The sequence below is a fragment of the Lampetra fluviatilis genome, chromosome 61 (genome assembly GCF_964198595.1).
Source record: "Lampetra fluviatilis chromosome 61, kcLamFluv1.1, whole genome shotgun sequence".
Lineage (NCBI taxonomy): Eukaryota > Metazoa > Chordata > Hyperoartia > Petromyzontiformes > Petromyzontidae > Lampetra > Lampetra fluviatilis.
Window position 1 is genome coordinate 3,282,933 of NC_136335.1, and position 22,521 is coordinate 3,305,453.

A 22,521-nucleotide genomic window follows, 5' to 3' on the forward strand; every position below is an offset into this window, starting at 1 on the left:
ACTGATTTTATTGTTTTATATTTTTATTATTTTATTATTTCCCTTCTACGTGACTTTACCGAAAGAACCAAGAAGATGAATCCCTGCAGTCACGAACGCTTTCAATCGAGACCCCCTCCTCCTCCTCCAGCAGCAGAGTAATCAAAGTGGCGCAACAATGGAAGAGCCATTGTCTATCGAGAGCCCTCCACACACACACAGCACTCGCAAAGGCAAACTTCTCTACTGTGTTCAGTTGACTCGGGCGTGTGTGTGCGCGCACGTGTGTGTGTGTATGGTGGGGAGCGGTAGTGTAGCGGTTAGCGCGCTGCGCTATGAACCCGGCGACACGGGTTCGATTCCCGCTCACGGCCAACACCAGTGACGATTATCTGAACCGGTCCCGGGCCTCCCCTACGTTGACTCAGCCTCAAATGAGTACCTGGTGTGGTGTGTAAACATCGCCACTAGGGAGACAAAGGCGGTCGGGCGTGGTGCTGGCCACCCACCCACTCGTGTACCGTTCCGGCCTTCATAGGTGCTCGCTAACAGCACTTGCCCCTACAGTCTGTTAAGGCTATACGGGGGATCTTTGTTTGTGTATGGGTAACCGGGTGGCAGTGTGTAAACATCGCCACGCGGGAGACATAGCTGCCTGCCTTCATAGGTGCTATGCGCAAACAGCTACTTGCCACTTATAGATTTGAAGCTTTCGTGACTGCAAGGATTCATGTTCTTAGGTTTTTTTCGGTAAAGTCACGTAGGTAAAAAATGTAAATTAATAAAAGTCAAATTAAAATAAAATAAAAATCACGACGTTTCGGAGGCAACACAAGCTTCCGTCTTCATGTGGAACCGTCACAGCACGATTGCTGTATCAAGTAGAGAGAAATTCCAGAAAAGATGTTTTGTATATATACTGGTTGAGGGTGGGAGGAGCCAAGGTAGGCCCTGAATATTATTTTTAAATCCTTTATATTAAGTTCACTTGCTTGCTTGCGCGCTTACGACCGTGCAAATCTTTCGGTCGTTTTTTAACCCACTTCCCGTGATCCAATCGAGCTGACATTTTGCACACAGACTCGTTGTGCGTGACAATTTATTTTCGTGAAATTTTTTTCCCAAAATTTTACACTTTTTAGGTAAATTTTTTTTATATTTAATTACAAATTGCTTAATGGTGGCAGGCAATCATCTGACCCATAGGTGGCAGCCATCTCAAGCCAGAGGACGAGAGGACTCTAGCCGCCCGTTTCAAAGACCAATGTGGGCTGGGTTGTGGCCCATTGAACACGTACTGTAATTTATTAAATCCTTTATATTAAGTTCACTTGCTTGCTTGCTTGCGCGCTTACGACCGTGCAAATCTTTCGGTCGTTTTCTAACCCACTTCCCGTGATCCAATCGAGCTGTCATTTTCCACTCATATAAAGGATTTATAGTGAAAAACTTAGTTTTTACGGGTTAATTTTTTATGAGGTTCGGTACGGCTGAGGCACGCTGTTAGGAATGAGACTTTGTTGTGTAAACGAGATGCGGATGATGTAAAGGTGCATGTAAAAGGGACTGAGCACTTGCCACCACCAGACTGCTAAGGCTATATGGGGGATCTTTGCATTTGCGTAAAGATCCCCCGTATAGCCTTCACAGACTGCTCGTGTAATAAAATGTCAGCAAGTAAAGTCTACATCTCACGGGTCGTAAAAAAAACAACACGTGTGTGAATGGGACCAAAGGTCGCATTTCACGTACTGTGGAAAGATTGCAAAGGGGCCGTCCATAAATGACGTCACGCGATTTTGGACTATTTTTTACCCCCCCCCCCCCTTTCGTCACACGGCGTCACAAAAAGTCAGACCCCCCCCCCCTCAAATATGACGTCACAAAGCTCTGCCCCCCTCCCCCAAAAAAATATAAAACATGCTTCAAATCGCTTTAAACTATTGTCATTGTGGTGCGTATTTAATGTGGCGCTGCACTCTGATGTTGTAGGAGAAAACATTAAACAGTCTATTTAATTAAGTAGAACGTGTTGTCTATATTTATTTAAAGTTGCGCATTTTTACGTGACGTCACATTTCTCAATCCCTCCCCCCCAGGTGCGTGACGTCATTTATGGACGGCCCCTTGTAGGTGAGTGGGTGGGGGTGTGTGGGTTTGTTCGCTCTTCCAAACGCGTGAAGGCGTCGTTGGACTGCACTCCCACGTGTCTCGCGTCTCACTCGGTGGTGGTCGCGTCTCCCGCAGGAATGTGGCCCAAGATGAGGGGCGGGGCAGCCGGGGGCAGCCGGGGGCAGCCGAGGGCAGCCAGGGGCAGTCAGAACCAGCCCTTCCCGACAAAGCCTCGACCACACTAACGGAATTCGAGCAATGTGTAAACAATGCTACCCACGATTTAAAGCTTCTTTCGTGACTGCAGGGATTCATCTTCTTGGTTCTTTCGGTAAAATCACGTAGAAGGGAAATGATAAAATAATAAAAATAAAACATAAAGTCGCGTAGTAGGGAAATAATACAATTCTTACATTGTTGCGTAGAACGGAAATAATAAAATGATAACAATAAAACATAATAAAATACAATTCTCACGACGTTTCGGCCACAACGCATGCAGCCGTCCTCAGGTCTGTCGGAAAGACATGTTCTTCACCTGAGGACGGCTGCTTGCGTTGTGGCCGAAACGTCGTGACAATTGTATTTTATTATACAATTCTCAGGTCTGTCGGAAAGACAGCGTCTGACAGACCTGTTCTTCACCTGAGGACGGCTGCTTGCGTTGTGGCGGAAACGTCGTGAGAATTGTATTTTATTATGTTTGATTTTTATTATTTTATTATTTCCCTTCTACGTGACTTTACCGAAATAACCAAGAAAATGCTACCCACAACAATAGCAACAGCAGCACTTCTACCGGACTTGCTATCCAGAGCGTCACCGGTTCGATTCGATCTCCTGGCGCGGCAGTTGCAAAAACGGGGAAATATTCTCAATTCGCCGTGGTGGCGAGGTGTTAACTACCTCGCCTGGTGTACAGGAGGTTGTGGGTTCGATCCCGACCCTGACGGCTGCTGTATATTTGGAGTTTGCGGTGTTTCTCTCTTTCTCTCTCCCCGCGCTCGAGTGGATTTTTCTCCAGGTCCTCCGGTTTTTCCCTCCAAATTTAGAATCAACATCACGCGTTTAGAGTCTTTGGCGATGATAAGGCACTTCGTTGAGCTATCATTTGTGAAAGCCAGGTCGCTTCTAAAGCAGCTCAGTGGGCCTTAGCTGGTAAAATAAATAATACAATGTTTCCCTAGTTAAATAGTTTAATTCCACCCAACCAACCAACCACCCAACCAGGCACCCACCCACCCAGCCACCCACCCAACCAACCACCCACCCACCCAACCAGTCACCCACCCAACCAACCACCCTCCCACCTAACCACCCATCCAATCACCCACCCACCCAACCAGTCACCCACCCAACCAGCCACCCTCCCACCCAACCACCCACCCACCCAACCAGCACCCAACCAACCACCCACCCAACCAGTCACCCACCCAACCAGCCACCCACCCAACCAGCCAGCCACCCAACCACCCACCCACCCACCCAACCAGCCACCCACCCACCCAACCAGTCACCCACCCAACCAGCCACCCACCCAACCACCCAACCACCCACCCACCCACCCAACCAGTCACCCACCCAACCAGCCACCCAACCACCCAGCCAGCCACCCAACCAGTCACCCACCCAACCAGCCACCCACCCAACCAGGCACCCAACCACCCACCCAGCCACCCAGCCACCCACCCACCCAACCAGCCACCCACCCACCCAGCCACCCACCGAACCACCCACCCACCCAACCAGCCACCCAACCACCCACCCACGCCACTCGTGGCTAGACAGGCGAGGCCCACTCGCCCCGTTTGGGTCTTTTTTCAAGACTCAGCTGTTTCGCCTGCAAGCCTGCAAGCCGGCACATCCCATGTATATGACCAGTGGACTTGGGACTACCTTGCAATATTTACATTTCTCAACTTTGTTTTTCATGGCGCACTGATGATCTTCGAACGCCTGTCGTGTTTTTTTTTTGTGTCGTCGTCGTTGTAACGTTACGGCCCCGTGCCCCTACTGGACATGTGTGAAAAAAAGAGCTTTATTGCTCATCGGATTCCTCCACTATGAATAAATATTCTCATCCTAAATTCCTGATTCCGACTCAATTCAAATCGCGGCTATCTCGACTCGCGTTCGCCGATATGTTTGTCAGTAGCCGGAGCAACTCTGTTCGGCGGTGGGTGGAAATATTTCTGACCACCCACCAAGCCGACAGCACCTTCCGATTGGGACTGTTGGCTACGGACGGTGCGAAAGGAGTTCAACGTACACACGTACTACCCATAGACTCAACACTGTCCATAGACTCAACACTACCCATAGACTCAACACTACCCATAGACTCAACACTGTCCATAGACTCAACACTGTCCATAGACTCAACACTACCCATAGACTCAACACTACCCATAGACTCAACACTGTCCATAGACTCAACACTACCCATAGACTCAACACTACCCATAGACTCAACACTACCCATAGACTCAACACTACCCATAGACTCAACACTACCCATAGACTCAACACTGCCCATAGACTCAACAATACCCATAGACTCAACACTGCCCATAGACTCAACACTGCCCATAGACTCAACACTACCCATAGACTCAACACTGCCCATAGACTCAACACTGCCCATAGACTCAACACTGCCCATGCACTCAACACTGCCCATAGACTCAACACTGCCCACAGACTCAACACTGCCCATAGACTCAACACTACCCATCGACTCAACACTGCCCATAGACTCAACACTACCCATAGACTCAACACTGCCCATAGACTCAACACTGCCCATAGACTCAACACTGCCCATAGACTCAACACTACCCATAGACTCAAGACTACCCATAGACTCAACACTGCCCATAGACTCAACACTGCCCATAGACTCAACACTGCCCATAGACTCAACACTACCCATCGACTCAACACGCATGCGCGTTTGTGCATTCGTGATCGGGTTTACGTAATTCCCTACGCAGCGGATGCACGCCGAATAATAACAATAAACGTAATTCGCTTTTATGTTGTTGTTGCAATTAAAAAAAAACCCACTGCATCTCGAGAAGCAGCGATTCGTCGTTGCTACCGTTCCGACATGCCGTGAACTCAATCGAGCGAGACGTGTCCATTAGAATTGTTCCCAATCGCCGGTCGAGAAACAACAAAAACACCCCCCCACCCACCCCTCTCCCACCATTCAACGTTGGAAAGTTACGCGCGAAGAAAAGTGAATGATTTACGCGGCCAGGAATTTCCCGCAGCTGAAATTAAAAAAATCGTTCCCTTATTGTTACCGGTTCAGCCCGTTGAGGGCCTGCTGCGATTGGTCCGATCGTTACCATGACGATGAGAGAGAGGGGGGGAATAGCCGTCGCCTTGACAACGCGGGTGCTCCAATCTGATTGGACGGTTGCGGCGTGATTGAAGGGGTGGGGGCGGTTAGGGGGGGAGGAGGCTGTTGCCAAGGGCAACCCAGGCTGGGTGCATAGTAACCGCGCGGTTGCCATGGTGACGCTGGGTATCTTTTGAGCCCGTTTGAAACATGCGGGAAATCCTCGCGTTTGGGAGCTTGTAGCTTTCTTACCTACGTGACTTTACCGAAAAAACCTAAGAATACAGGTACTAATTGTGGCACGTTGTGTGTACGTCAATTGGCTGTGTCGAGCGGTGGTGGAGGGTTTAACCCAACAACAACAAAAAAACCCTCTATCATGATGGCGTGTGTGTCGCCTGATCACCGTGGGGAAATTTGGTCAAACAAACGTCCCCACGACTGATTGACGCGGCCAGTGGAGATTGAGCATTGTGAATGGCATCCTTTGCACGACGTAGTGCTATAGACATAAAGACGTGATTGATTGATTGGTTGCGTGCCAGCCTGGGCCCGGTGTGTGTTGATGGCGTTTCCATGAGATCCATGTCCTCTTTAGCTCCTGCAATATTTGACATCCCCCCCCCCCGTACGTGCACGTGCGAACAGCCGACGCGTTAATCCACTGCTGGATGAGTACCTCCCCACACCGTGTGCGGCTATGGCAGTACAGTACAACAACAATTGGCCGTCGTCCATCCAAGAACTACCCAGGCTGAAACCTGCTGAGCTTGCTACGATCTTATTGGATCGGCTTTAATTTGTCCTTTCCCTGCAACCTCCGATTGGCGGGGTTGGCTTGCGTACGGTGCGAAAGAAGTTCAACATACAAGCATCTGTGATTTGGTTGAAAGCTTGCGTGGCTATATCATTCACATCATCATATCAGCCGTGGTCCATCTACTGCTGGATTAAGGCCTCCCCCAAGGCCTCCCTGCCTCTTCTACGATGTAATAAACTCGCCAACGATCGGATTTAATCCTCACTTCATCTCTTATGTAACAAAACAAAAAAATCACACTCCCGTGGTCACATAATTAAACACACATCAGAGGTCGCAACCGGGTACCCGATACCTGTACCCTACCCGATACCCGGCCGGGTACGGGTACGGGTACCCGTTTGCGACCCTGGTGCGGCCGGGTACGGGTAGGCCGTGAGTCACTGGTGAGTAACCGTTTGTCACTCATTTCGGGAAGGGTAGGGTACGTGTAGGGAACGGGTACCCGTACCCGGCCGGGTACGGGTACCCGTTTGCGACCCTGGTGCAGCCGGGTACGGGGGTAAGGAATCAAAACCCGTTTGCGACCTCTGACACACATTAAGGGCCATAAAATTAACACTTTCGTGAAGTTGGCTTTAAGAACGTTCACTTTACCTGGCCACGTAATTCACACGTTCGGGGGGGGGGGGGGTCCGTGCTTTGCGTTCGAAAAAAATTGACACGACAGCGCACGACCACATCATTCACATCACGGTGGCCTATAACATTCACAGAGAGTGGCCGCAGACTTCACGCCGCGTGTGCCTCCTATAGGCCCGGAGCTTTGTAGCCACAGAATTGAATCACAATTTGTTTTCATACTGGAGGAATCCGATAAGCTGTGAAGCTCTTTTTAAATCCTTTATATTAAGTTCGCTTGCTTGCTTACGACCGTGCAAATCTTTCGGTCGTGATCCAATCGAGCTGACATTTTCCACACAGACTCGTTGTGCGAGACAATTAATGTTCGTGAAAACATTTTCCCAAAATTTTACACTTTTTATGAAAAAATAAATAATATTTAATTACCAATTGCTTAATGGTGGCAGGCAATCATCTGACCCATAGGTGGCAGCCATCTCAAGCCAGAGGACGAGAGGACTCTAGCCGCCACGCATATAAAGGATTTAGAGTGAAAAACTTTGTTTTTACGGGTTATACTTGTTTCACAGAATGTCCCATTTGCGTGGCCGCAGACGTCACGCCGCGCGTGCCCCCTAAGCCCGGTGCTTTGTAGCCCCAGAATTGAATCAAAATCTAATTTATTTATACTGCTGGAAGTTCGCGAAGCTCTTTTTCACGCAATGTCCCCCGCGTGGCTGCAGACGTCACGCCGCTTGTGCCATCTGATCCTGTCCCTCCGTGACCACGGGGTACGTCAGAGATCGCAAACGGGGTTTTGATTCATCTCCTTGGTTATTTCGGTAAAGTCACGTAGAAGGAAAATAATAAAATAATTAAAAATAAAACATGATAAAATTATTCTCACGACTTAAAGCTTTCATGACTGCAGGGATTCATCTCCTTGGTTCTTTCGGTAAAGTCACGTAGAAGGAAAATAATAAAATACAATTCTCACGACGTTTCGGCCACAACGCAAGCAGCCGTTTCCAGGTGGAGAACAGGTCTGTCGAGAAGGGTACGGGTACCCGATTGCGACCTCCGGGATGAAGCCATGTTGCAGGCGCGGGTGGGTTGATTCTAGGAACTTGAATTGTGAGAAGAGACAAGACGTTGGAAAATGAGTGACAAACGGTGACTCACCAGTGACTCACGGCCTACCCGTACCGGCCGCACCTGGTAGCCGGGTATCGGGTAGGGTACGGGTATCAGGTACCCGATTGCGACCTCTGGCCGGTACGTCCGCACCGTGGCTCGTGAAAGTCACCGCGTGACCGTCACGCCACAGCAACAGATCTCTGCGCAGGCCACAAGGGAGAGGGGAGAGGGGAGGGTAGAGGGGAGGTCTCCGTGTGCCAACGCACGCACGCGCACCCCGCATCACACGCAGTGGAGAGAGGGTGGGGGGGAGTGGAGGTCTCTCATGTTTGGCACGTGGCGGCTGCTGCTACTGCCGCTGCGCGCGTGACGGCTTCTACGTCAGCGCTCTTGTGACCGGCCGTCCTTCAAATTTCCCTGGGTTTATTATTGTTGTTGTCACGGACAAGCCGGGTGGCGGCGGTGGCTGCACCGCGCGTGGGCTGCCTGTAAACCCAGAGCCAGTGCGTTGGAGGCAGATCTGCGAGTGTTGGTGGATCACCGCACACACACGGGCAGACGATATTGCGTGAGACTCGCTTCCCACCCGTGGGTAGGCGTCGTGGAAGGAGCCGTACCCTTTCCCCTGGCTCATTCGGTATGTAGTGGTGGTATTGACGTGCGCCGACTGTGACAGTGATGGATCACGGGGCGGCGCGGGGTGCGGGGTTGGGCACGCGTTGTGGGCGTGGTGTGGACGCGCGCGCCGGGAGTGACAGATGACGGGGCGGCGCGGCGTGAGTGGTGAGGCACGATGAGATGTGGGAAAAGAGGATCGTAGCCAGCGCCCGGCGATTGGTCGAATAAGTGGGTGCTCGCAGCGACGTCCGCAGGTGGGGTATAAAGGGGGACGCGCGAGAGCACTCGGGGAGAGTTACCCAGTTGAAGACCCGAAGACGGAGCTGAAGACTTAGTCAGTGGCGTTAGTCGCCGAGTAGCTAAGTGGATGTTAGTCATCCGAGTAGCTCAGTGGCGTTAGTCGCCGAGTAGCTAAGTGGATGTTGGTCATCCGAGTAGCTCAGTGGCGTTAGTCGCCGAGTAGCTAAGTGGATGTTGGTCATCCGAGTAGCTCAGTGGCGTTAGTCGCCGAGTAGCTAAGTGGATGTTGGTCATCCGAGTAGCCCAGTGGCGTTAGTCGCCAAGTAGCTAAGTGGGTGTTTGTCACCCGAGTACTAAGTGGATGTTGGTCATCCGAGTAGCCCAGTGGCGTTAGTCGCCAAGTAGCTAAGTGGGTGTTCGTCACCCGAGTACTAAGTGGATGTTGGTCATCCGAGTAGCTCAGTGGGCGTTAGTCGCCAAGTAGCTAAGTGGGTGTTTGTCACCCGAGATACAAAGTAGGTGTTAGTCACCTGTAACCAAGTTTGATAAAATAAAGAGTGTGTTACCCGTGAAGTCGTCTCCCGCCGAGTTACTACATTACAGGTAGAAGGCGACACAGCAAAGCGCGGACCAACACCGTCTGTCCCTTCTGCACGGGGATCGAGCGTTTCCCCCTCGCACGCGTGGGTTTTCTCCGGCTGCTCCGGGTTCCTCCCGCACGTATACAACAACAAAACACACTCTCTTCATTATTGACAACTTGCAGCTCAGCACACGGCAGATGCCTGCGCAGCGCAACTCACGACCTCCTCTTGATACCAAGATCCAGGATGGTCATCGTGTCTATGCGCCGCTTCTCGGTGGCAGCCCCAACAGTCTGGAACGCCATCACCCCTCTGCACATTCGCAGCATCACCTCAATCGCCTCCTTCAAGAGAGACTTAAAAACTCACCTCTACAACCACGTGCTTTCGAGCGACTCTGAGCTTGGCTCCGCGCCTCTGAGTTGCGGCCACTACGTCTGCAAATTTGCGCGCGTTACAAATTGAACTATTATTATTATTAATTGGCCGACGACACCTTAACATATATAGAGGACGCCAGAGCTTGGGCAGTCGTTGAGTAGCACCAGCTACTCCCAGCTTTCAGCTCGCCTCTGTGGTTTCTTCGGCGATGGTGAGAATCAATTTGCATGAAGTGACGACGCCGACAATGGTTTAACACGAAAGGATTGTTTGCATTTGACTGCAAGTATTGTGGTTAATGTAAGCATGATTCCTTGCAAAATGTGTCAGTTTTGTTGCCAGAAAAAAGGGGATAAAACCCTATTAGTATATGTTGGTACTGGCAAAGGAGGTCCCATAATGTAGCTGCTCACAACGAGCTCTCATTACTCTGGTAGTGCGTTGTCTTTGAACTGTGCGCCTTTTGGCGTCATCTGGTCGAACACCATATGAGACTAGGCTCCAAAGAAAGCTGTCTCTGGTGTGGACCAATCAGTTTCAAAGACAATGCATAAATGATCAGAGTATTGTTTTTTGTTTGCATTTGACTGCAAGTATTGTGGTTAATGTAAACATGATTCCTTGCAAAAGGTGTCAGTTTTGTTGCCAGAAAAAAGAAGAAAAACCCTATTACGAAAGGAATGATTTCACATTCCCTCCACTGCCTTCTCTCTCTCTCCACTCCCTCCCCTCCCTGAGCCCCGCAAGGTCGCAGTGTTCCCCTCCGGCGGGTTCCGGTCGTAGACGCGACACGGGCAGGCCTCACCTGTTTCACCCGGGCTCAGACGGGTGGTGGTCGGAATCAGAATCGTTAATTCGTATAACTGGAGGTTGGAAACTGCGCACACTGAAATGTTACATCTGGTCAATTTTGCTGTACGGAGTAGAGACGTGGACACTGACAACAACAGCAACAAAAAATTAACCCGTACTCTAAATCCTTTATATGCGTGGCGGCTAGAGGCCTCTCGTCCTCTGGCTTGAGATGGCTGCCACCTATGGGTCAGACGATTGTCTGCCAGCATTAAGCAATTGGTAATTAAATATTTATTTATTTTCCCTAAACAGTGTAAAATTTTGGGAAAAAAATTTCACAAAAATTAATTGTCACGCACAACGAGTCTGTGTGGAAAATGTCAGCTCGATTGGATCACGGGAAGTGGGTTAAAAAACGACCGAAAGATTTGCACGGTCCTAAGCAAGCAAGCACGCAAGCAAGCAAGCATGCGAACTTAATATAAAGGATTTAATAAAAAGCGGTCGACCTGGAGAAAAAAATCCACGCGACCACGGGGAGAGAGAGAGACACGAAAACTCCAAATATACAGCAGCAGGCGTCAAGGTCTGGATCGAACCAACGACCTCCCGCATACCAGGCGAGGTAGTTAACATCTCCTAGCCACCGTGATGATGATGAGAGAGAGAGAGAGAGACGCAAACTCCAAATATACAGCAGAATATGAATCCTTGCAGTCACGAAAGCTTCAAATCTAGAAACATGGCTAAACCAATACACTTTTCGAAATCACCAAAATAAAGCCATGAAAGCAATGAAACAGTGATCATAGGAACTGTGACGGAATTTTCACAATAAACGACATAAACAACATGTACTACCAAAACCTTGCAGCGTATGTTTAGTTTGTTGTCCTTCCATGATTGGTCACGTTCCGTGCGAGAGACGCTCGTTTTTAAATCCTTTATATTAAGTTCACTTGCTTGCTTGCTTGCGCGCTTACGACCGTGCAAATCTTTCGGTCGTGTTTTAACCCACTTTCCGTGATCCAATCGAGCTGACATTTTGCACACAGACTCGTTGTACGTGACAATTTATTTTCGTGAAAAAAATTCAAAAAATTTCCACTTTTTAGGGGAAAAAAATGTCACTAACACAATCATATATTTTTCCTAAACACAGAAAATTATTCAAGAAAACAAAAATGTACAAAATAAACAATCATACAAAAACTGAAACCCTTATAATCCTTATATACGACTTTCCTCATATTTAATTTAAAATACCAATGTGATAAAAATGAAACTCTTACTCAAGAAAAACAGAAATGAATAATAAAATAAAACCGATGCCACGCATATAAAGGATTTATAGTGAAAAACTTTGTTTTTACGGCTTAATTTTTTTCCAACTTTTTTTCTTTCCCACAGCCTAGACGGTGTGACGTCCTACCCCCAACGCCTCGCGTCGAGTGTTACATTGTCAAGCAATTCACGAGCGATCGATTCTTGCTGACACGACGGATTCCAAGGTGGGGCGGGAAAGCGCAGATTGTGCTTGTTGGCTTTGCTCGCCAAATCGCAAGGGGGCTTTGGTGAGCTCGATCTGAGCGAAACGTCACTCTGAGCTCCATGAGCGAAACAAAGGCTTGGGCGGGCAACGTTGCATTCATTCATTCATCGATGAAGGCTTGGGCGGGAATATATAATAACATTTCACATCGCGTGATTATGTAACTGTGGTGGCGTTATTGGTGTCACTATGGCGCTTAGCGCCAGCTACTGTAGCAGAGAAGTGGAAATGCAGCAGATCGGGAGTCATCTCTGCCACCGGACCATAGGTTGACATGGAACCTGGCCGTAGGAGGAATATGAATCCTTGCAGTCACGAAAGCTTCACATCTAGAATGAATACACTCTACGGCAGGCATGTCCAAAGTCCGGCCCGCGGGACCAATCACGGCCCGCGGTCAGATTTCACATCACTTTGCATTACTTATAACTCCTGTTGAAAATGTTCATGAGGCAAAGATATTTAACTCATGGCAATTGAAGGTATTCTATACAGTTTGTTCAATGTTATCTGACTGAATGAAAGGCAGAATTGTGTTTTTAGAGTTGTTGACGCCTGCCTCAGTGGCTTATATTTGGTTACATTGTTATTTGAAAAATGAAGGTAATTGTGACAATTTTTTATTTATTTATAACAGTGTGTGTTTTCACGTAACTTTTGTGGTTAAAAAATGTCAGAAGGCACTATTGGCCCCCGGGCATCTTCACTTTAGGAGGAATTCCACCTATCTGTTAGAGTTTTTAACAGACAACGAGACAAGAAGTCACAGCTTCTCGAGACGCTGGCCTTCCTCAAGAGATGCCGAGATAACAAGGTAATAATACCCATCGCTTTCACACTCACATATACGGGGTCGGATCTCTTGGAATTTCTCATTTACTTGATACAGCTATCGTGCTGTGACGGTTCCACCTGAAGACGGAAGCTTGTGTTGCCTCCGAAACGTCGTGATTTTTATTTTATTAAATCCTTTATATTAAGTTCACTTGCTTGCTTGCTTGCGCGCTTACGACCGTGCAAATCTTTCGGTCGTTTTTTAACCCACTTCCCGTGATCCAATCGAGCTGACATTTTGCACACAGACTCGTTGTGCGTGACAATTTATTTTCGTAGCAATTGCTTAATGGTGGCAGGCAATCATCTGACCCATAGGTGTCAGCCATCTCAAGCCAGAGGACGAGAGGACTCTAGCCGCCACGCATATAAAGGATGTATCGTGAAAAACTTAGTTTTTACGGGTTAATTTTTGTTTATCTTACTTTTATTAATTTAAATTTTTTTACCTACGTGACTTTACCGAAAAAACCCAAGAATAGGGGGCATGGTTCTGGTGAGTGTTGGAGGTGAGCGAGTGAGCACTTGCTGCTCCGTGTGAACCCGAGAGGGCACGTGATCGAGACAGGGGTAGCAAGGGGGCTAAAGGAGGCTCGAGGGACACGTGACGTGGAGCCGAGAGCCTTCTGGCAAGATCCAGAAGGGGGAGTGGTCAATGACGGAGCGAAGCCGCGCTCGGGGAGGGGGGATAAAAGAGAATTCCCGAGAGCGATCGAGGCTCGTCTGTGGAATCAACCCTGGGTGCTACGTCTCTTCGGTCTTCGCTCGGCACCGTGGGTCTGGCAGCGTGTATGCTGGCTGACCCGATCTTGTAGTTAACCCGCTGCTCATATAGTTAACCGTGTAGCTATCACCTAGCAGTAGAACCAGTGTACGTTTAGTTAGTTACCCTGTTTGGGAGTTGTAATAAACGTGTTGCCTTCAAGTTCAAGCGTGTGTCTTCATGGTCAACACTACATAAGCACTGTGCCGTATTAAAAAAAAAACTCTCCCCCCTCATCTCACTCCCCTCCACGCACTCGCTTGCCTCTCCCCTCTCATCTCACTCTACTCCCCTCCACGCACTCTCCTGCCTCTCCCCTCTCATCTCACTCCACTCCCCTCCACGAACTCTCCTGCCTCTCCCCTCTCATCTCACTCCACTCCCCTCCACGCACTCTCCTGCCTCTCCCTTCTAACCTCACTCCACTCCCCTCCACGCACTCTCCTGCCTCTCCCCTCTCATCTCACTCTACTCCCCTCCACGCACTCTCCTGCCTCTCCCCTCTCATCTCACTCCACTCCCCTCCACGAACTCTCCTGCCTCTCCCCTCTCATCTCACTCCACTCCCCTCCACGCACTCTCCTGCCTCTCCCTTCTAACCTCACTCCACTCCCCTCCACGCACTCTCCTGCCTCTCCCCTCTCATCTCACTCAACTCCCCTCCACGCAGTCTCCTGCCTCTCCCCTCTCATCTCACTCCACTCCCCTCCACGCACTCTCCTACCTCTCCCCTCTCATCTCACTCCACTCCCCTCCACGAACTCTCCTGCCTCTCCCCTCTCATCTCACTCCACTCCCCTCCACGCGCTCTCCTGCCTCTCCCCTCTCATCTCACTCCACTCCCCTCCACGAACTCTCCTGCCTCTCCCCTCTCATCTCACTCCACTCCCCTCCACGCACTCTCCTACCTCTCCCCTCTCATCTCACTCCACTCCCCTCCACGAACTCTCCTGCCTCTCCCCTCTCATCTCACTCCACTCCCCTCCACGCACTCTCCTGCCTCTCCCCTCTCATCTCACTCCACTCCCCTCCACGCAGTCTCCTGCCTCTCCCCTCTCATCTCACTCCACTCCCCTCCACGCACTCTCCTACCTCTCCCCTCTCATCTCACTCCACTCCCCTCCACGAACTCTCCTGTCTCTCCCCTCTCATCTAACTCTACTCCCCTCCACGCACTCTCCTGCCTCTCCCCTCTCATCTAACTCTACTCCCCTCCACGCACTCTCCTACCTCTCCCCTCTCATCTCACTCCACTCCGCTCCACGCACTCTCCACCTCTCCCCTCTCATCTCACTCCACTCCCCTCTCATCTCACTCCACACTCTCCTGCCTCTCCCCTCTCATCTCACTCCACTCCGCTCCACGCACTCTCCACCTCTCCCCTCTCATCTCACTCCACTCCCCTCTCATCTCACTCCACACTCTCCTGCCTCTCCCCTCTCATCTCACTCCACTCCCCTCCACGCACTCTCCACCTCTCCCCTCTCATCTCACTCCACTCCCCTCCACGCACGCTCCTGCCTCTCCCCTCTCATCTCACTCCACTCCCCTCCACGAACTCTCCTGCCTCTCCCCTCTCATCTCACTCCACTCCCCTCCACGCGCTCTCCTGCCTCTCCCCTCTCATCTAACTCTACTCCCCTCCACGCACTCTCTTGCCTCTCCCCTCTCATCTAACTCTACTCCCCTCCACGCACTCTCCTACCTCTCCCCTCTCATCTCACTCCACTCCGCTCCACGCACTCTCCACCTCTCCCCTCTCATCTCACTCCACTCCCCTCCACGAACTCTCCTGCCTCTCCCCTCTCATCTCACTCTACTCCACTCCACGCACTCTCCTGCCTCTCCCCTCTCATCTCACTCCACTCCTCTCCACGCACTCTCCTGCCTCTCCCCTCTCATCTCACTCCCCTCCACATACTCTCCTGCCTCTCCCCTCTCATCTCACTCCACTCCGCTCCACGCACTCTCCACCTCTCCCCTCTCATCTCACTCCACACTCTCCTGCCTCTCCCCTCTCATCTCACTCCACTCCGCTCCACGCACTCTCCTGCCTCTCCCCTCTCATCTCACTCCACTCCCCTCTCATCTCACTCCACACTCTCCTGCCTCTCCCCTCTCATCTCACTCCACTCCCCTCCACGAACTCTCCTGCCTCTCCCCTCTCATCTAACTCTACTCCCCTCCACGAACTCTCCTGCCTCTCCCCTCTCATCTCACTCCACTCCCCTCCACGCACTCTCCTGCCTCTCCCCTCTCATCTCACTCCACTCCGCTCCACGCACTCTCCACCTCTCCCCTCTCATCTCACTCCACTCCCCTCTCATCTCACTCCACACTCTCCTGCCTCTCCCCTCTCATCTCACTCCACTCCCCTCCACGAACTCTCCTGCCTCTCCCCTCTCATCTCACTCTACTCCCCTCCACGCACTCTCCTGCCTCTCCCCTCTCATCTCACTCCACTCCCCTCTCATCTCACTCCACACTCTCCTGCCTCTCCCCTCTCATCTCACTCCACTCCCCTCCACGAACTCTCCTGCCTCTCCCCTCTCATCTAACTCTACTCCCCTCCACGAACTCTCCTGCCTCTCCCCTCTCATCTCACTCCACTCCCCTCCACGCACTCTCCTGCCTCTCCCCTCTCATCTCACTCCACTCCGCTCCACGCACTCTCCACCTCTCCCCTCTCATCTCACTCCACTCCCCTCTCATCTCACTCCACACTCTCCTGCCTCTCCCCTCTCATCTCACTCCACTCCCCTCCACGCACTCTCCACCTCTCCCCTCTCATCTCACTCCACTCCCCTCCACGCACGCTCCTGCCTCTCCCCTCTCATCTCACTCCACTCCTCCTCACGCACTCTCCTGCCTCTCCCCTCTCATCTCACTCCACTCCCCTCCACGCACTCTCCTGCCTCTCCCCTCTCATCTCACTCCACTCCCCTCCACGCACTCTCCTGCCTCTCCCCTCTCATCTCACTCCCCTCCACGCACTCTCCTGCCTCTCCCCTCTCATCTCACTCCACTCCCCTCCACGCACTCTCCTGCCTCTCCCCTCTCATCTCACTCCCCTCCACGCACTCTCCTGCCTCTCCCCTCTCATCTCACTCCCCTCCACGCACTCTCCTACCTCTCCCCTCGCATCTCACTCTACTCCCCTCCACGCTCTCTCCTGCCTATCCGGGATATTTAAAATATTCTGATGTTCTTTTAACAGCAATCTGTTGAGGGTGTTATTTATTTATTGTGCTTGTACACCACTACCAACGCAGCATCATTACCAAATCGTTCTCAGCCCACAGAGTGTTGCACTATAAATACCGGAATAATAATTATAATATTGAATTGCGCCCGACACGGGAATCGAACCCGTGTGGCCATCGCTTACAAAGCCCCTCCCCCAAACTGCCACTCCGCCCCCCCCGTGACGTCACGATCCCCCCGCCCCTCGCCCACCCGCTATATATAAAGCGGCGCACGCGCGCAGCAGCCACCATTGACGGCGTTCGTCCCATGGTCCTCGGCTCCATTATCTTATTCCGAGTCCAGCAAGTTGCTTCCGTCATCATCGCCTCACGCTCAGCGCTGCAAATCCATCTCGTCGTACTTCAACCCGTATTTTTTTGTGTTATCGCTTAAAAAATAAATTTATTAATATTTTCTTTTTTTTACCTCGTACGTCTCTGGCCGGCTAATTTTTTTTTTCCCGCCAACGACCTCCAACCCCACACCGTTGCGCGCGCGCTCTCTCACTCCCCGGTCACGTGGCGGTCATCCGCCAATCAACGCTCTTGGCTCGTGCCTGCCCCTCCCCCCTCCTTTTCTCACCCCCCCCCTTCGGCTAGAGTAGCCCCGCCCCTCACCACCCCACACCAGTAGCCCCGCCCCTCCACTCGCCTCCTCTTCCAAGTCAAAAGGCTCGGGAAGAATGACTGGGTTCGCTTCGGTTACGAGACACAAAAAGGTATTTATAATATAGACGTTATAAGTAATAATTTGTAACGTACAGAAATATACGTGTACGCATCGTAGCGTTGTAAGACGATGTCGTGTTTTGTTATTTTCCGAGATAATTGTAATGTAACACGTGTACGTACACGTCGCTTGGGTGACGAGACAATTGGGTGTTAACAATTAAGACGTTATAAATAGGAATGTTTTAACGTACAACACAAATATACGTACGCATCGAAGTGTTTTGTAAGTCGATGTTGTGTTTTTTTATTCTCTGAGGTAAGTGTTGCAATTCATAGGCGGGACAACGTAGGTATTAAAATAAAGACTTAATGTTTAAACGTACACGATTGTTACGCGTATTGCAAGTCTATGTCGTTTTTTTATATTTACCGAAGTATAAATTGTTGCAATGTATCTAAGTGTGCGTATACAAGCCCGTTACCTGCAAATTAAAATGGTGATGCGTTTATAAGTTTTGTGAGGTAATTGTGTAATTTTGTGTTAGCGATTTGATCGCGTTTAATTCGTAACCTTAGCACTTTAAATCGTATTGCGATGATAAATTAAAGGCAAGTAGACGTGAAATGGATGATTACACGATTATTCAAACAGTTCAGTGATTCGTTACGAACAATTCAGTGTGTGAGAATGAGGTGTGGTTATTGAAAATGTTTTATTTTATCTTGGCCTCGAATTTAATTATTGTAGAGGACGAATTAGTGTGGCTTTTTGTCGATCGTTATTGCTTTATTTTTTTGTGGTACACATGGGAAGTGCTACTCTTAGGTTTTTTTCGGTAAAGTCACGTAGGGAAATAAAGAAATAATATAAATAATAATATAATTATATTTTTGTTTTTATAAATAATAAATTTGAAATAATAGAAGTAAAATAAAAATTATATTATTTCAATAATTTTTATTCTTTATTTTTTTTTACCTACCTACGTGACTTTACCGAATAAACCTAAGAGTATGAAACCCTTGCAGTCACAAAAGCTTTAAATCTAGAATGGGAAGTGCCAGAGGTGTGGACTCGAGTCATGCGACTTGGACTCGAGTCAGACTCGAGTCATGATTTTGATGACTTCAGACTCGACTTGGACTTGCCTCATCTTTGACTCGACTTGACTCGGGACTCGAGAGCAAAGACTTGAGACTTACTTGTGACTTGCACAACAATGACTTTGTCCCACCTCCGAGGTGTGGACTCGAGTCATGCGACTTGGACTCGAGTCAGACTCGAGCCATGATTTTGATGACTTCAGACTCGACTTGGACTTGCCTCATCTTTGACTCGACTTGACTCGGGACTCGAGAGCAAAGACTTGAGACTTACTTGTGACTTGCATAACAATGACTTTGTCCCACCTCTGGGAAGTGCTCAATAACATCTGGTAAACCCAACAGGCGCTCTACGTCTGCAGTATTTGTTCATTCCCCCCTAAACTGGGTTCTTCCACGTGGTTCTCATCAACAGTACAGGTCTGGTCTTGCCGAACGGAGATGCTCCTGTGGTTTGTTTTTTACCAGACCCATTGGGCAAGATAACTCGAATTAAAGCTACCCTCTGTTCAACAATTCTACCGTACAAAAAATAAATAAACTCATGCCCGGCTCTGCTGATGAGGCACAGAAAGCCAAAACCAGCCACGAGTTTGCTTCGCCCATAAGACGCATGCTGCTGGATATCATAGCGGTCTTTGCAGCCTTAAGTAAGATGTAAGTGATTAAATATATACATTTTTAAATGGTCTCGTGTGGGTAGATTTGTTTTGCGACTTAACCGAGAAATCTCGAGGTGATGGCTCCTACGCAGTTGGTTAGGGTCCATTAAAGACAAAATCGCAACGAATCGCATGAGAAGGGAGGCCTTTAACCTACATTGTATAATTCCTGTAATGATTATTTTAAATATATTTAGTGACTTGCTTACTCTTTTTACCTGCTACTTTGCACGCCGATCGGTGTTTAGTTTTGTATTTGTTGTAAGTTGCTGGCCCGTGTCCACACTTGAGGCATGCGTTGGTTGCTCCTCGGATTCATTTTTATTATTTAAAGATTCTGATCCAGTCGTGACTATTTCGACCCTTGCCACGGCCAATGTAGGATCAAATACAAATATCCCCCGTATAACCTTAGGGGACCATCCATTTAGTACGTACGCATGGAAGGGGGTTAACCCAAATGCGTACTGACAATGTACGCATAGGAAACGGGGGGGGGGGGGTGAAGCCTCGATAATAATTTGTCGACATCGGCCTTCAAATGATTCCACAGTTCAGTTTATTCAGCTTGCTTAAATACATAATATCCCTCGTTGGGGCAATCGCTGTTCGCGAGTAGCACCTAACGAAAGCCGGCACGGCGCTACGAACGGGGGTGGATGGCCAACACCACACCCGGCCGCCTTCCATCTCCCCAGTGGCGATGTTCACACACCCGCACCCCGGGGAACTTATTTGAGGCCGAGTCTACCTAGGGGGGGAGGAGGGGGCCCATGACCGGTTCAGATAATCGTCACGGGTGCCATCCGTGGGCGGAAATCGAACTCTGGTTCGTAGCTGTACTACACCTTTAACAGCTCCCCCACGCTGATGGAGGATCGGGCACTCACGCACACAATCACGTGGAGGGCGGCAGTAGGAGGAGGAGGAGGGAACGCGTGGAGGGCAGCAGTGGTAATAGGGAACACGTGGAGGGCAGCAGTAATAGGGGACACGTGGAAGACAGCAGTAGTAATAGGAGGGAACACGTGGAGGGCTGCAGGAGGAGGGAACACGTGGAAGACAGCAGTAGTGATAGGATGAGGGGAACACGTGGAGGGCAGCAGGAGGAGGAGGGAACACGTGGAAGACGGCAGTAGTGATAGGAGGAGGGGAACACGTGGAGGGCAGCAGGAGGAGGGAACACGTGGAGGGCAGCAGGAGTGATGGGAGGAAACGCGTGGAAGATGGCAGTAATGATAGGAGGATGGGAACACGGAGGGCAGCAGCAGTAGTCATGAGGGAACACGTGGAGGGCAGCAGAAATAGGAGGGAACGCGTGGAGGGCAGCAGGAGGGAACACGTGGAGGGCAGCAGCAGTAATAGGAGGGAACACGTGGAGGGCAGCAGTGGTGATAGGAGGGAACGCGTGCAGGGCAGCAGGAGGAGGAGGGAACACGTGGAAGACAGCAGTAGTGATAGGAGGAGGGTAACACGTTCAGGGCAGCAGGAGGAGTGAACACGTGTAGGGCTGCAGCAGGAGGAGGAGGGAACACGTGGAAGACGGCAGTAGTGATAGGAGGGGGGGGCACGTGGAAGACAGCAGTAGTGATAGGAGGGGGGGGGGGCACGTGGAAGACAGCAGTAGTGATAGGAGGGGGGGAACACGTGGAAGACAGCAGTAGTGATAGGAGGGGGGGGGACACGTGGAAGACAGCAGTAGTGATAGGAGGGGGGGAACACGTGGAAGACAGCAGTAGTGATAGGAGGAGGGGAACACGTTCAGGGCAGCAGGAGGGAACACGTGTAGGGCTGCAGCAGGAGGAGGAGGGAACACGTGGAAGACAACAGTAGTGATAGGAGGGGGGAGAACACGTGCGCGCGTATTCACCACCACAAGCCGGGATTTGGTGGCGGGGGAGGGGATTTGGTTAACGTAGAGCGCTTAAGCTGCATTGGGGGTCACCGAAAGGAAACGGTGGGGGTGGGGTCACGTGACACGTGCGCGTCCAATGGGCGAAGCGTTGTGCGACCACCACCGGCTCAGCTTCCTCTCCTAAGCGCGGTATCAATTCTAACGTCCGGGCAGCGTGGTTTTTTTGTGTGTGTGTCCGTGTGGCGTGAGATGCATTATTAATTAGCATTGTGTGCCGTGGGTCTGTCCACTGCTAGATGATGGCCTCATTCCCGTAGCTTTACTGCGCAAGTGTACATCAAGAAATCGGCTTTTGAAATGGCATCTTTGAACATTGTGCACGACGTCACTCGTCCATTTTAGTCATTTTGTCAACTGCTGGATTGAGGGGGGGCATCACCTTGCCGCGTGGTCTTATGCGATTGTACTTAAGCCATTACCTCGAATACGGTCTCGTTGCACAATTGTTATATATGTGCCATTTATTATGTATTCCAGCATTAGTGCCGGGGTGTTATCGACTGCCTCGGAGGTTGGGTTGCATTGGTAGATGATTTACAAACTGGGGAGGGAGCGGTTGGTGCACTGGTGAGCGCATTGGGGTTGTGAGCACATGACAAAAATTTAAGAGTTCGAATCCAGGCTTTGGGTGACAACTGTGCTCGTTCACCGTCACCAATCCACATTGGCCAGAATGGTTAAGTATTGTCAAGCAACCCCAGCTACTAAAACCGGTTTGCGAGATGTTTTTCACCCAGCAGTGTGGGTTAACAAAGGGCTGTATAGCCACTCATTCAATTTATTCTTTGAGTAAAAACTCGCCCTCCCCACTAATGAGGGCATAGCTAATACTTTACAGTATCAATTAAACGACGCTCGTCTTGCCTATAAAAACACATTCCTGCGGAGGGAGCTGGTAGGAACGTTGGGTTGCTCGGTCAATGGCCAGGGTCAATGGCGGCGTGGTGTATTCCGCAAATATGCCCGACTGTGAGGGCAGGCACAAGCCGGCGTGAGTAGGTTAAACGTTTAGGTTTTATAAGGGCACCACGGGGTGACCAGCCCCTCCCCACCCAGCCCCACTCTCCCCACCTAGCCCCTCCCTGCACGATGGACACAATAATCCCCTGTGGGCTGGTGGAACCAGTGGGTTCCTACCAGTATCAAGACGTGTATCAAAATGAGAGCGTAAATACTCAAGGAAAAGGGGAAAAATTGT

The 22,521-nt window shown here is 50.3% G+C and overlaps 1 protein-coding gene and 1 long non-coding RNA gene across 3 annotated transcripts in view; both read left to right on the forward strand.

The window, feature by feature from the left end:
• The first annotated feature begins 8,306 nt into the window (after nt 1-8,306).
• LOC144951261 (uncharacterized) lies at nt 8,307-10,597 on the forward strand. The gene is made up of 3 exons (XR_013640458.1): nt 8,307-8,595; nt 9,420-9,532; nt 10,520-10,597. It is a non-coding gene; the product is annotated as an uncharacterized LOC144951261 (long non-coding RNA).
• A 6,626-nt stretch (nt 10,598-17,223) lies between these two features.
• IVNS1ABP (influenza virus NS1A binding protein) overlaps nt 17,224-22,521 on the forward strand; it is a 65,786-nt gene continuing 60,488 nt past the window's right edge. For both annotated transcript variants that reach the window (XM_078881517.1, XM_078881516.1), the window contains exon 1: nt 17,224-17,689. Coding sequence is in view for 1 of the 2 variants with exons in the window: in XM_078881516.1 (XP_078737642.1) it covers nt 17,654-17,689 (36 nt within the window). In the remaining variant the exon portion in view is untranslated. The remainder of the gene's footprint in view (nt 17,690-22,521) is intronic.